Source organism: Mastomys coucha, unplaced genomic scaffold (genome assembly GCF_008632895.1).
Source record: "Mastomys coucha isolate ucsf_1 unplaced genomic scaffold, UCSF_Mcou_1 pScaffold8, whole genome shotgun sequence".
Lineage (NCBI taxonomy): Eukaryota > Metazoa > Chordata > Mammalia > Rodentia > Muridae > Mastomys > Mastomys coucha.
In genome coordinates this window covers 6,812,653-6,825,697 of record NW_022196914.1, presented here as the reverse complement: position 1 = coordinate 6,825,697, position 13,045 = coordinate 6,812,653, and the positions used below count along the sequence as shown (strand labels likewise).

At 40.3% G+C, this 13,045-nt stretch overlaps 1 protein-coding gene across 4 annotated transcripts in view; it reads right to left on the bottom strand.

The window, feature by feature from the left end:
• Window positions 1–6,561: 6,561 nt before the first annotated feature.
• The window catches only part of Rad1 (RAD1 checkpoint DNA exonuclease), a 22,539-nt gene continuing 16,055 nt past the window's right edge, over window positions 6,562–13,045 (bottom strand). For 3 of the 4 annotated variants that reach the window (XM_031359941.1, XM_031359940.1, XM_031359939.1), the window contains exons 3-6: window positions 12,561–12,669; window positions 9,715–9,973; window positions 7,381–7,479; window positions 6,562–7,073 (exon numbers count right to left, since the gene is read on the bottom strand). In XM_031359941.1, the coding sequence (XP_031215801.1) occupies window positions 6,896–7,073; window positions 7,381–7,479; window positions 9,715–9,973; window positions 12,561–12,669 (645 nt within the window). In that variant the 3' untranslated portion in view covers window positions 6,562–6,895. The remainder of the gene's footprint in view (window positions 7,074–7,380; window positions 7,480–9,714; window positions 9,974–12,560; window positions 12,670–13,045) is intronic. The other variant, XM_031359942.1, reaches the window with a different exon arrangement.

Genomic DNA, 13,045 nt, shown 5'->3' with positions numbered 1-13,045 from the left:
AATGATTCTTGAGGAAAGACTTCCATCTCACAACGTTGTGGGTAGGATGTGTAAGAGCTCTTAGAAACCAGGATCTTGGTTTCTCACAAGATAACCTGGTAAAGAAATCCTTTAGCGATGCTTTCTTTAGGCAGTACTCCATGTCTCTGGGTCTCTATCCCCTCCCATTTCTCTTTTCTAATTGTAACTCAGTTAAGTCTTGACTTTTTTCTTCTACATACTATGGGTTGAACTCAACCACGTGCTGAGAGAGGGCTCGAGAACTGCACCACAGTCTCAGTTCCCAGTGGTGCACCTCCGTCTCAGTACTTACTAAGCAGTTTATCAAGGAACATCCTAATAAACTGTTTGGAAGTGGTTTTAGTCACAGCCTGTTTACAGCTACTGAAATTGCTTTGTGAGTAACGTTTGAGTCTCCTGAGACATCGTCCTGATCTGATTGTATGTCAGAATAGAAAGGACCTGATTTTATGAATGCCCTATAGATAGGAGGAAAGAGATTAAGGGATTTGTTTAAGGTTAGCCTCGTAGTTATTCCTGGATTATGGACGGGGCTTCTTTTCACGCTGCCTCCACCAAGCTGGATTTAAACAGCCTTAGAAAGAGGTGGGCTGGGAAGTTGGCTCAAGGGGTAAAAGTAGCTGTGTAGGCATGATACCTAAGTCGAGTACTGAAGCTGTGCAGAATAAAAGGCTGCATGTGGTGGCATGTATCTGTAATCCCAGGACTCCTAGGGAGATGTGAGAGGCAGAGACAGGAGAATCACTGGAAGTAAAAGCTGATGGGCCAGCTAGCCAGGACTATCACTGCAACAACATTGTTATTGCTTGTGCATGCAAAAAAAAGCAAGAGAGAAAATTCATATTAGTTTAGATAACTTTAAAAAAAAAAGTCTCCCCTCCCTAGTTACCTCAATTGCCTTAATGGAACTCTAAGACTTTTGAAACTCAGTGTCTCACTACCAAGTACCCTTTCACTTAGCACTTACAGAATGTTTTGGTTTCTTATTCAAGAAGTAATCTGTTCAGCCTGTAAAAGCCAATAATCATAAAATCCCCAAGTGATAAGAAGTAATGAACAGTCTTTGGCTGTGGCCAGAGCACATATGCACCATTTAATCTCAAGGCTAGCCCACAAACTGGTGGGTTTTCTCTGGGCTGCTGCCATCTTTTTCTCAGAATGCTTTAGTCTGGCAGTCAGAAACAAAGTCCCCAGGTGCAGCCCTGACTCTGCTTTTTTGTCATCGATTGTTTCCTAGTTACTCGGCTTGTCATTGCTAGTTTTAGTCCTGCCCAGAGATGGAAGTTCTGTTTGAATCCAGAAATTCTGATTGACTCAAGTAGCAGCAGAAGAGTTGCCTCCACTTCCACACAGTAGTTTATGGACTCAAGAAATAAATATATAGACACTGTGGTAACTATGTTTATAGGTAAGAGTAGTTTCACCAACTTAAAATTTTACTGCTTTGTGAACTCAAAGAAACAGTAGAAACATTGGGTTAACCTAATGTTGAGATTGCATTCTCTTTGGAAAACTGGGTTAAGTACCAAGCTGCTTTCTCAATTCTATCATTTGGGAGCCAGCAAGTGGGATCACACAATCAAATTCTTGATGTTTTTCCCATCCAACTGCTAACCCAGGGCTAACTCTGCCCACTTTCCAAGACCAGACTAAGCTGTGTATCTTTGGGATGGTATGGCTGTAAACAAATGCATACAGTTGCTAATGGGCCTGAACTACACTACTCTTTGGAATTAGCTAATAGACACTGGCATTTTGGGGTATATGAGGTTAAGCTATTTCTTATGATCTCCATATCAGGTTAGAAGAAATCCAAGCCCAAATCAGATTGTGTCATATGGAGACGTTTAAACAGTTTTAGCAAAATTTCTGCAACCTGTCCATAAACTCAGTTGTATTTACAAGGTTTGAGCCATCAATTCATCCCCTTCATATCAATGTTCTACCTGATCAGAGACCAGACAATTTTGTTCCAACCTACTTAGTAACAGCAACCAATCCTCTCAGATAATAACAGCAACCAAAACCTTTCGGATGGTAATAGTAGGATGGACTGTTTAAGAACCAAACCTCTGTACCATCTCTAGAGGGACAGGTCACAGCCCTAAGGGACTTTTCTTTTTCATGAAAGGATAAGGAACTTCTCTGAGTTAATTTAGTCAGTTTACAATCCTGAAGTGCTTTAGCTTTACCAAGGACATCTATAGCTATATTAATCAATAAGCTATTAATTTCCACAAGGAAAACATATTTCAAATATTATCGAAACTCCTATCTAGGCCATGCACGACTTTAATCCCATCACTTGGGAGGCAGAGGCAGGTAGATTTCTGAGTTCAAGGCCAGCCTAGTCTACAGAGTGTGTTCCAGGACAGCCAGGGCTACATGGAGAAACCCTGTCTCGAAAAACCAAAAAAAAAAAAAAAGAAAAAAAAGAAAAGAAAAGAAAAGAAAAAAACCCTCCTATCCATAACAGATTTGCACATTCAAGTACTCCTAGTGTTCCTAACTGCAGCACTGTCTATTCCCTGAGAGGGAAGTCTGTTGCAGTAACATTGAACATACTGAAGTGCAGATAACCTGACATGTTTAAAAGTAACACTGGAAAGTGAGGATCAAGCTCAGTGGCTCAGCACTTGCTAAACATGTGCTTAATCCCCTGATTTTTATTTCAGGTGACAAAGGACAGGAAATGTGAAGGTAGGAAGGGGAGGGGTTTGTGTATTTAAAAAACTGTAGTAAACTGAGTGCCAGTGCATGTGTGAAGGTTTGCAGACTTTTCAAGAGTTTGGGCTATCCCTCTGCCCATTTTGGGCTGCATACTCCAGACTAGCTGGATCACAGATTTTGGGCTGATTCTGTGCACCTCCCATCTTGTCCTAGAGTGCTGGGATAACAGATACACACCACTGCATCCAGCTTTTTCTACAAGTCCTAAGGACTAAATGCAACTTGGCAATTGCAACCATGTTTTACAGAAATAGTTTACATCCGAAATTCTGTGATTTATCAAAGTATAACTTAAGAAATTATTTAGGGGCTGGCGAGATGGCTCAGCAGATAAGAGCACTGACTGCTCTTCTGAAGGTCCTGAGTTCGGATCCCAGCAGCCACATGGTGGCTCACAACCACTTGTAATGAGATCTGACGATCTCTTCTGGTGTGTCTGAAGACAGCTGCAGTGAATTACACTGGAGCGAGCAGGGCCGGAGCAAGCAGGACTGTCCTGAGTTCAATTCCCAGCAGCCACATGATGGCTCACAGTCATCTGTACAGCTATAGTGTATTCATACAAATAAAATAAATCTTAAAAAAAAAGAAATTATTTAGTCTCTTATTTTGAGTAGTTAAACAAATTCTAGATAGAAACATAAAATGGGGGAATAAACAAGGTTAAAAAAAAATGGGAAAAAAGTCTGTTTACTTATTCCTGGTAAGCAAAATTTTCCAAAAAGAAAATGATATAAACTTCAGAAACACAAAACTAAAACTTATAAAACTCAGCTTGTATCCTTCCATTGGCTGTATGTGGTATAAATTTAGTGGCCCCCAGATGTTGCCAGCTCTGCCAGAGGAAGCACTCCTCTGGATGGTTTACCACTGGAGGTAAAACAAAGGTAAGCTCATTAAAAAAAAAAAAAAACAATCGCTAAATCAAGGGGAACATATATGAAAATTCTTTTTTAAAAAAGATTTGTTTTATGTATATAAGTACACTTGCCATCTCCAGACACACCAGAGAGGGCATCGGATCCCATTACAGATGGTTGTGAACTACCATGTGGTTGCTGGGAATTGAACTCAGGACCTCTAGGAAGAGCAGTCAGTGCTCTTAACCACTGAGCCATCTCTCCAGCCCATAAAAATCTTTAATAAATCAGCACCTTGATGTTATGATGATTTGGGGCTGAAGAGACAGCTCAATTAAGAGCATGCCATACCCTTATAGAGGACCTGAGTTTAGTGCCCAGCACCCATGTTTGGTGTCTCATGACTGCAACGCCAGCTCCAGAGCCCTCTGTGGACAACTGCACTCAAGCGCACACACACCTGCACATATAATTAAACAAATTCTAGAAAACCACAACCCCCAACTATGTACCTAAAAAGATAGTTTTAAATGTACAAAACCCTACCCTTAATTAAATCTATCAACAGACTCAATTTCAAAAAATTCATAGTGAGTTTTAAAACACAATCTCAAAGCAGAGATTCTCCCATTTAACACATATTAGTGAATGCCTAGGTACTATTCTATGTACACAAAACAATAATGAACAAACCCTTCCAAATCGTATGTATCCAATTTTTATGTATTGTGTGTTGGGGCAGGAGACTTAGTAGAAAACAGATAAATCTAAGTGTTATAACAATGCCTTCCTTAAATATGAAGGAAAACTGCAGTTCTTTAGTTGACAAATAATTACCTTTCATAATTATGTTTTAGGGTTGTTCTTAGTGTTCACAGAAACAAAATATTTCATGCATAGTAAATTTATTTTTTCTTCTCAAAACACACACTGCAGTTCATAAACATCTACATCCTTAGCCACTGGACATCGAGATTGTCTGGGATACTGAAGTCATTACTACTAAGCTGGCCGTCGTCAGTCACCCTCATTTCTAAGCCAGCTTTCTCCAGGGCTTTGTGTGCTATTTTAGGGCAGGGCTTTCTAAAAGCACCCACAAATTTTGGTGGATATCACCAAATTGTTTCAACTATCAGTAGTCTTGGGCACTTTTATTTGGGGACAGGAGTCATGACTGGAAGGGATAATTTTATGAATGTGAAATGAATATTGTAATAGAATGACATTATTTTCCAATGAAAAAATATGCCCCAAACTATCACTGCCTGTATACATTGTTATCACCTAGAACAGAAAAGAGAAACTTCATTTTAGTCTTGTATTTTTTTCTACTGAGAAGGCTAATCATATGATTTTAGTATTATGTTTTGTTAATGACAAAAAAAATGTTGCCACAAAAACTAATGTAGTAGGAACTACTCAGGAAAATACAAATATGGCTCATTTTGTGTGGGGGATGTGGGAGTCAACCTTGTGAGGGAAAAGGTGGGATGGAGAGCAAGGCAGCACAGGCTCCTGTGAGTCCTCCAAAAGTCCTGATGGTACAGGGCATTAGATCTAAGATGGCTCCTGGAAGGCCAGTGAGACAGCAAGAAGGAAACGAGGCCAGGGCAGCACACCTTTAATCCCAGTACTCAGGAGTCAGAGGCAGGTGGATCTCTGTGAGTTCCAGGCCAGCCTGCTTACATGATAAGTTCTAAAACAGCTAGGGCTATGTAGAGTTCCTGTCTCAAAACAAAACAAACCATTAAAACCAAATCAACAATGATAAAATAAGGCATAGAAAGCATTGCTCAAATTCCATGGTAATGCCTCAACTCAAAACAATTGTGAAGTCACCTGCGAATGTAATGCAGGAGAGCCAGGAGGTGGTACACGCTTCTAATCCTAGGACTTGGGAGGCAGAGACAGGCAGATCTCTTGAGTTCGAGGCCAGCCTGGTCTACTGAGTTCCAGAAAAGCCAGGGCTACACAAAGAAACCCTGTCTCAAAAAAACAGAGAGAAAGAGGGGGAGAGGGGGATGGGGATAGGGAAGGGGAGAGAAAGCAATGCAGGTGAATGTTATCAACAGTGAATCAGCTGTTTGTTTTACACTTTGGGAAACATCCAAATTTTCTGGAGTAAGCTTGATAAAATAAACATTGCTGTCCTCACCACCAAGTCTCTAAATGATTCTGACATTGGTGTGATGGTGAGCCACTCAGCTTTAAGATCTAGTATCTGCCGGGCGGTGGTGGCACACGCCTTTAATCCCAGCATTTGGGAAGCAGAGGCAGGTGGATTTCTGAGTTCGAGGCCAGCCTGGTCTTCAGAGTGAGTTCCAGGACAGCCAGGGCTATACAGAGAAACCCTGTCTCGAAAAACCAAAAAAAAAAAAAAAAAAAAAAAAAAAAAATCTAGTATCTGGAATTTAATATATTATAAAGAAAACATGTCAGAAATGGCTCCATCCAACTTTATATAGAGAGTCTCAAGATAGTCTATGTTAGGCTGGGCATGGTGATGCATGTCTTTAATCCTAGCACTCCAGGGGCAGAGGATCTCTGAGTTTGTTGCCAGTCTGGTCTACAAATTGAGTCCAAGACAGCCAAGACTATTACACAGAGAAACCCTGTCTTGAAAAACTGAAAAGTCTACAAGTCTACTTAAGTGGAAAAAAAAATTATTTATCTTGATTCACTGATTCCCATAAGTTGGGAAGACAGTCATGGGGAGAGGAGAATGCTGGAGATATGGCTCAGTCGTCACTGCAGAGGACTAGGTTTGGTTCCCAGAACCCACGTGGAGGCTTGTAACCACCTGAAATTCTAGTTCTAGGCCTCAAATGCCCTCTTCTGAACTCTGCAGCCATCAGCCATACATGTGGTACAATCACATCCAAGGCAGGCAAACACACACACACAAACACAGTTTTAAAAAGGAAGAAAAGAGCCGAAAGTCACAGGACAGTACAATAAGCCAGAAAATTTACTGTCAAAAACTATTTACAGAATGGGACCTTGCTCCTATTTTCTCCATGCATCTCTCTATACAATCCAATATGAAATCATCAAGATTAGACAGTCAGGGTGAGAACACCAACTATAAAGACACAAATATTCGGGCGGTGGTGGTGCACGGCCTTTAATCCCAGCACTTGGGAGGCAGAGGCAGGCGGATTTCTGAGTTCAAGGCCAGCCTGGTCTACAGAGTGAGTTCCAGGACAGCCAGGGCTACACAGAGAAACCCTGTCTCGAAAAAACAAAAAACAACAAAAAAGACACAGATATTCACAGTGAACTATTCAAGACTCAGGGACTTCTTCATCAGGGCAGCAGTAATATTCCACAAAACATATCTGCCCATCTTCATTTCTAATCATGTACTGTAATGAGAGGAATCCTCGGTTGTCTGTCCGAATAGACACTTTACAAGATAACGCTAATGCCTTTGTAGAGGGTTTCAGTAAAGACAGTTTGTATCTGTAGGAGAAAATGAAAAGCTGTTATTTGGATCCATTAAGTGCAATGCATGCAACACCAAGTAAAAGACAAGAGTTAGCCAGGAACTACTGAATAGCAAATACTTAGCCAAGGTGCTGGATTTCTTGCTTTATCCACTTTCAATTACAACCCAATATCCCCAAGAAAATCTAGTGCCCAACCATTTACTCTTTCTAATGTGATGCACTTTTGAACAGATTAAAAATTACCCGTTTTGTTTTTATATGGAAATCTGGTGCTTAACTTCATCTTTATCAACAATGTAAACTTCATATTAAGAACTGACCTGTTGACCTGGGTCTTATTACAGTGAAATGCTTCCACCAAGTCAGAATCTTTGGGATAGTCAAGATGGGAGTTTCCTGCATTCCCAAAAGTAGACAACCTATAGTTGAAAGTAAGTAACTCATTTATTCATAGGTCCAATAATAAGCAATATTAAGAATCCATGCTACCTTAAGAAATGGCATATTAAAATCCTAGTTATAGGGGTTATAGTTCAGCAGGTAAGTGCATTTGTACTGCAAGCCTCAGGACCTGAGTTCAAATCCAAGATCTCACATGAAAGGCCAGGTCTGACCATGCATGCCCATAACCCTATCATTCAGGTATGGAAACTAGCAGGTCCTCATAACCCAGTAGCCAGCTGCTTAGCCAAAATGGGGGGCTTATGATTCAAGGCAATAGAGGAAAACACCCATGTCCCTATCTGGCCTCGAATGTGTATGTAAGGCCACATTCACCTGCACATTAATGTAAATGCACTGCCTACACATAGATCGCACAACATTGTCACCATGTAACAGGCTCAAGCTGGTAGCACCACACACCTTATCAAGCATCATAGTGAAGTTTTCCACAGGATGCTACAGGAGCAAAGAGTAACTAGTAACAAGCTTAAAACATATTTTTACTTTCTATATTATCTGTGTGTGTGTGTGTGTGTGTGTGTGTGTGTGTGTGTGTGTGTGTGCAAGCGCGCATGTGCGCGAGCGCATCTGTCTGTCTGTCTGTCTATGAGAGTCCAGGTGCTCCAGAACATCACTTGGAGCTGGAGTTACAGTTGTGAGCTGCCTGATATGGTTCTGGGAATCAAACTTGGGTCTCTGAAAGAGCATGCTCTTAATTGCCTGAAACATCTCTCCAGTCTAGGAACAGCTTTGAAGAAATTGTCACATCAGAGTATACAGTATTTACTCTGTACAGTTGTATAATGACAGTTAACTTTCTTTATCTTTAAATCTAAAAATATATTTCAGAGAACTGAGCATAATGGAAGACCTTAATTTAAATCAGTTGTAAGGCTCCCATTCCTAGTTTATACAGCTGAACCATTTACATGCAATTTGTGCCTTTAAATTATGTTTTACTATTATAGCGTTTCTCTATGTTAGACTGATCTTAGAAGGTTAATGGCCTTTCCAACTTTGTACTGTTAGCAAATGTATAGAATACTGAATTTAGTTTCTAAGAACTGCCTAAGCATTTGCTATGGAAGAAGAGTGCTGACAAACACAGTCATCAGTCCTGGAAGATCTTCTCGAAGCTCAGGGTCTACTCTCCATGCTCCCAGTCAGTCTATATTCACTTCTCTAATATGAGTTCCTTATGCTCCCCTATCATGCAGGGACAATTGTCCTCAGATCTCCATTTCCAATCAAGGCTGATTTCCTCAGCACTACATCCACATATCTAACTACCCCACCAGTGCCATAGGAACTTTAAATTTTAACATATCTGGAAAAATAATTCACAACCACTTCCACACATCAAATTGTTTCCCGTCCTGGAAGTGGGATATAAGAGCCACCTAGGTACTTGTTTAAAAGGATTAATTGGGGTGTCAAGGGTTTCCATTTTGGTTAACTTTTGGTATATCATGAGTGAAAGTCTTATCTGACTAATCTCAAGAAAAAGTTCCCTTTACTTGCTCCCTGTAATAAGTCCACAACTTATATTCTCTGCACATCTTCAAAAAATTTAATTTCAATAAAATTATTCTAGTTCTGAAAAAAAAAAAAACCGTATCAGAACAGTCTTGACAACATATTTTTGCTCAAAATGCCTGACCCAATGAGGTCCACCTTGTCCCATATTCCAAGTACTCAAGATGTTTCCCAAGTACCTATGAGTATTATCCTCTTTCTTAATGGTTTACAATTTTGTTCTTTCTCTGCTGATTCACATTTTTTCCTCACTAGTCTTAAGATGGATATGTACCTTAGATCACCAATAGCTAAGTAAAAAAAAGCCATCAGCAATATCTACTTCCTTTTGTATCCTAAACTAACAAAGGAAATACAGATACCACGTAATACAAACATGCTGTTTAAATGTTATTAACATCTAATTTTCTTCAAGATGTAACCTCATCCTACATAACAGTCAGCAATTAAAATACCACTGGTTTGTAGAGCACGAGGATTGGCTTCCAACCTTCAAATGCTTTGTGGGCTACTCTTTGTATATCTTGTTTCCTATCTTGGAGTTGTCAAATTATGGAATAATCAAATGCTTCTGAAAACTCTAGGATGGGTTAAAAGAAAATCCTGTACCTCAAACAAATGTGTGGAGAGTAGGATCCACACAGACCACATTAAGGGTAATCACACTGACATACCTGAAGTAGGGCTTGTCAGGAGACACGGTGATCTGTAGGACATCACCTGTCATGTCCAACTCAGAAAAGGCTTCCCGGAGCCCCTCTGACTGCAGGATAATTTTATTCATAACATTGGTGCTGCAAAAATCAAAATCCAGTGTCTCCTCAGGCTCCTGAGTGGTAATTTTGCAGACTGTCACCACTCCTCCTTCTTCTAGAAATAGCATCAGAGGGTGACCATAACCTTGGTAACACATCCGAAGTGCAGTTAAAGTCCCTGCAGTGAAATAAGTCATATGGGGCTTAGCTCTGTGGCTCTGGGGTTAGCTTTCCCTGCAAATGACACATATATTGCCTCAAGAATAACTTATCTGCTAAGCTTCTAGTATGTATGTCTCCTCTTAAAGACACCTGATTCCAATAATGGCAAGAAAACTGAGAATCAAAGCAAAATCTAACTCACTAAAATGATTTTCCCACTTCTTATATACAATGTCTCCTATTGAGATACAGTATTAACACCTCAAATTGCTACAGAGGAGGAATATAAAATACCTCTGCTCCTTCCTACTGGTTAGAGAGCCAGTAAAGGATATGGGATATCAAATGTTCTCAGGAAAAACCCAGCTGGGGAACACTGCATTTGTGAATGCATAATTAAAAACAATATATGTGCCAGGCGGTGGTGGCGCACGCCTTTAGTCCCAGCACTTGGGAGGCAGAGGCAGGTAGATTTCTGAATTCGAGGCCAGCCTGGTCTATAGAGTGAGTTCCAGGACAGCCAGGGTTACACAGAGAAACCCTGTCTCGAAAAACCAAAAAAAGAAAAAAAAATGAAAAAAGAAAAAACAAAACAAAACAAAGCAATGTATGTATGATGGTTGTGAGTGTGAATGCATACATGCCTTGAGTGCCCATGGATATCATAGAAAAACTTTTGGGAGTTGGTTCTCTCTTTCTACCATAGGACCTGGGAATCAAACTCAAGTTCATCAGGCTTCTTGGGTAAGTACTTTACCCACTAAGCTATCTCATCTGCTCAAAGTGCGTGATTAGACCCTGCCACAGATTATGCCTCAGACTTGCAATCCTAATATCGTGAAAGCAAAGGCAAGAGGGTCACAGCAAGTTCCAGGCCATCTAGGGTACATGGTATGGCAGAGTACACTGTAATCCCAGCACTCAGAAGTTAAGACTGGAGTATTTCAAGTTTAAGGCCAACCTAGGTTACACTCAAGACCCTGTCTACAAAAACCAAAACTTAATTATGGACGTGACAGTGCAAAGCCATGAGTTACTTCCCTACGAAATAAAATAATTCTTGGGTTCTTTTAGTCTTATATACAGGGCAACTGATTTCCTGATCAGGATGAGGTAGTTGGAGCCCCACTGTAAATGTAGGTAGCACTATTTTAAGAGCTTCCCTGTTAGACTGAATAAAGAGAAGAAAGCCACCAGGCAGTGGTGGTGCATGCCTTTAATCCTGGCACTTGAAAGGTGGAGGTAGGCAGATTTCTGAGTTCGAGGTTAGCCTGGTCAAAAAAAAAAAAAAAAAAAAAAAAAAAAAAAAAAAAAAGAAAGAAAGAAAGAAAGGAAGCCACTGAAGCTATTCTCTGCTTTCTGTCTGGACAAGGTGCCTCATGCTCTTGCTTCCCTTCCAGGCCCTTCCTTGCCATATGGACTACACACTCCAACTGTGAGCCAAAATAAACCTTAAACTGCTTTGTCGGACATTTTTTTTTCACAGCAACAAGGAAGGTAACAAAATACCTTGCATATTTGGATGACATAAGATGACAAATATCTAAAGAACTATAAACAGGCTCTCTCTCTCTCCCTCCTCTCTCTCCACTACTGCCCCCTCTCTCCCTCTCAATTAAACCTCTTACACATAGAAAAAAAAAGAACTATAAACAAACTTCCAGCTGGTAGTTTGAATATTTATGTCATATGATTATAACCACTGGAAGGAAAATGAACTGGGAATCAATTTCCCTTTATTCTTTGAAAATTTAATTCATGTATGCAAATCCACCCCCTCGTTATTAGGGCCTAGTCCTTCCCTCCCTGGAACTTCTCCTTCCCCTAGGAGCCACCAGCTGCCAAAACCTCCTCCACTGGGGTGGGACTTCAATAGTCCTGCCCTGAGCAACTAGTTTTCTAACAAAATATTGGCTGGCTTGGGACTGTAGCTTAGCTGCAATAGAGTGCTTGGCTAACATGTATAAAGTGCTGGTTTCAATCCCCAACACCACATACAACTATAAGTGGTTGACTATCTCTAATTTTTTTTTTAAGATTTATTTATTTTTATAAATAAGTATACTGTCGCGGTCTTCAGACACATCAGAAGAGGGCGTCAGATCTCAATATGGGTGGATGTGAGCCACCATGTAGTTGCTAGGATTTTGAACATTTTTTTTTTTTGAGACAGGGTTTCTCTGTATAGCCCTGGCTATTCTGGAACTCACTCTGTAGACCAGGCTGGCCTCAAACTCAGAAATCTGCCTACCTCTGCCTCCCAAGTGCTGGGATTAAAGGCGTGCGCCACCTCCGCCTAGCTTAGGATTTTGAACTCAGGACCTCCGGAAAAGCAGTCGGTGCTCTCACCCACTGATCCATCTTTATAATCTCATTGCTTGAGGCAAGGGCCCGAAGATAAATTCAAGGTCATCCTCAGCTAACAGTAAGCTCAAGGCCAGTCTGGGGTACAGAAGACTGTTCTCCTCCCCTCCCCCCAATAAAAGATAAATGATAAAAAAGCATATATTCTAGAAATATTCCTGTATGTATTTTCTATTTTTTAACCATAATTAATACTTTTATGCCACAACAATAATAGTAGTTGTAGTAATATAGTTCACCTGGTGTAGGACTTGATCCAAAAATAGATAGACAGTCTAAAAGGATTGTTAAGTTAATTCGAAAAGTAACAGATTCTTCCTGAATGACAAATTCCTGAAACACGTCAGCCTATAAAAAAGCAAACATGAAAACATGGATTATACTAAAGAATGAAAATTCACAAGAGTCGACATTTCACTTTATGCTTAAAAAGAAATAATACTCTGCCAACTCCATGAGAATAGTTGTCATTCCCAACTAAGACATGCTCAGTTTTCAACCTTTAGCCACTTGAATACTACTCAATGGTTTAATCATTAAAGGTGTAACACTGAGTTAGGCCCCACTCAGAAGCTCCTGAAAAGCGTAGGGAATATGATGAAAATATATTGTATGAATTATTTTTTAATTAAAAGGGAGTTGGGCTGGCGGCGGTGGCGCACGCCTTTAGTCCTAGCACTTAGACTGCAGAAGCAATTCGAGGCCAACCTGGTCTACAGAGTGA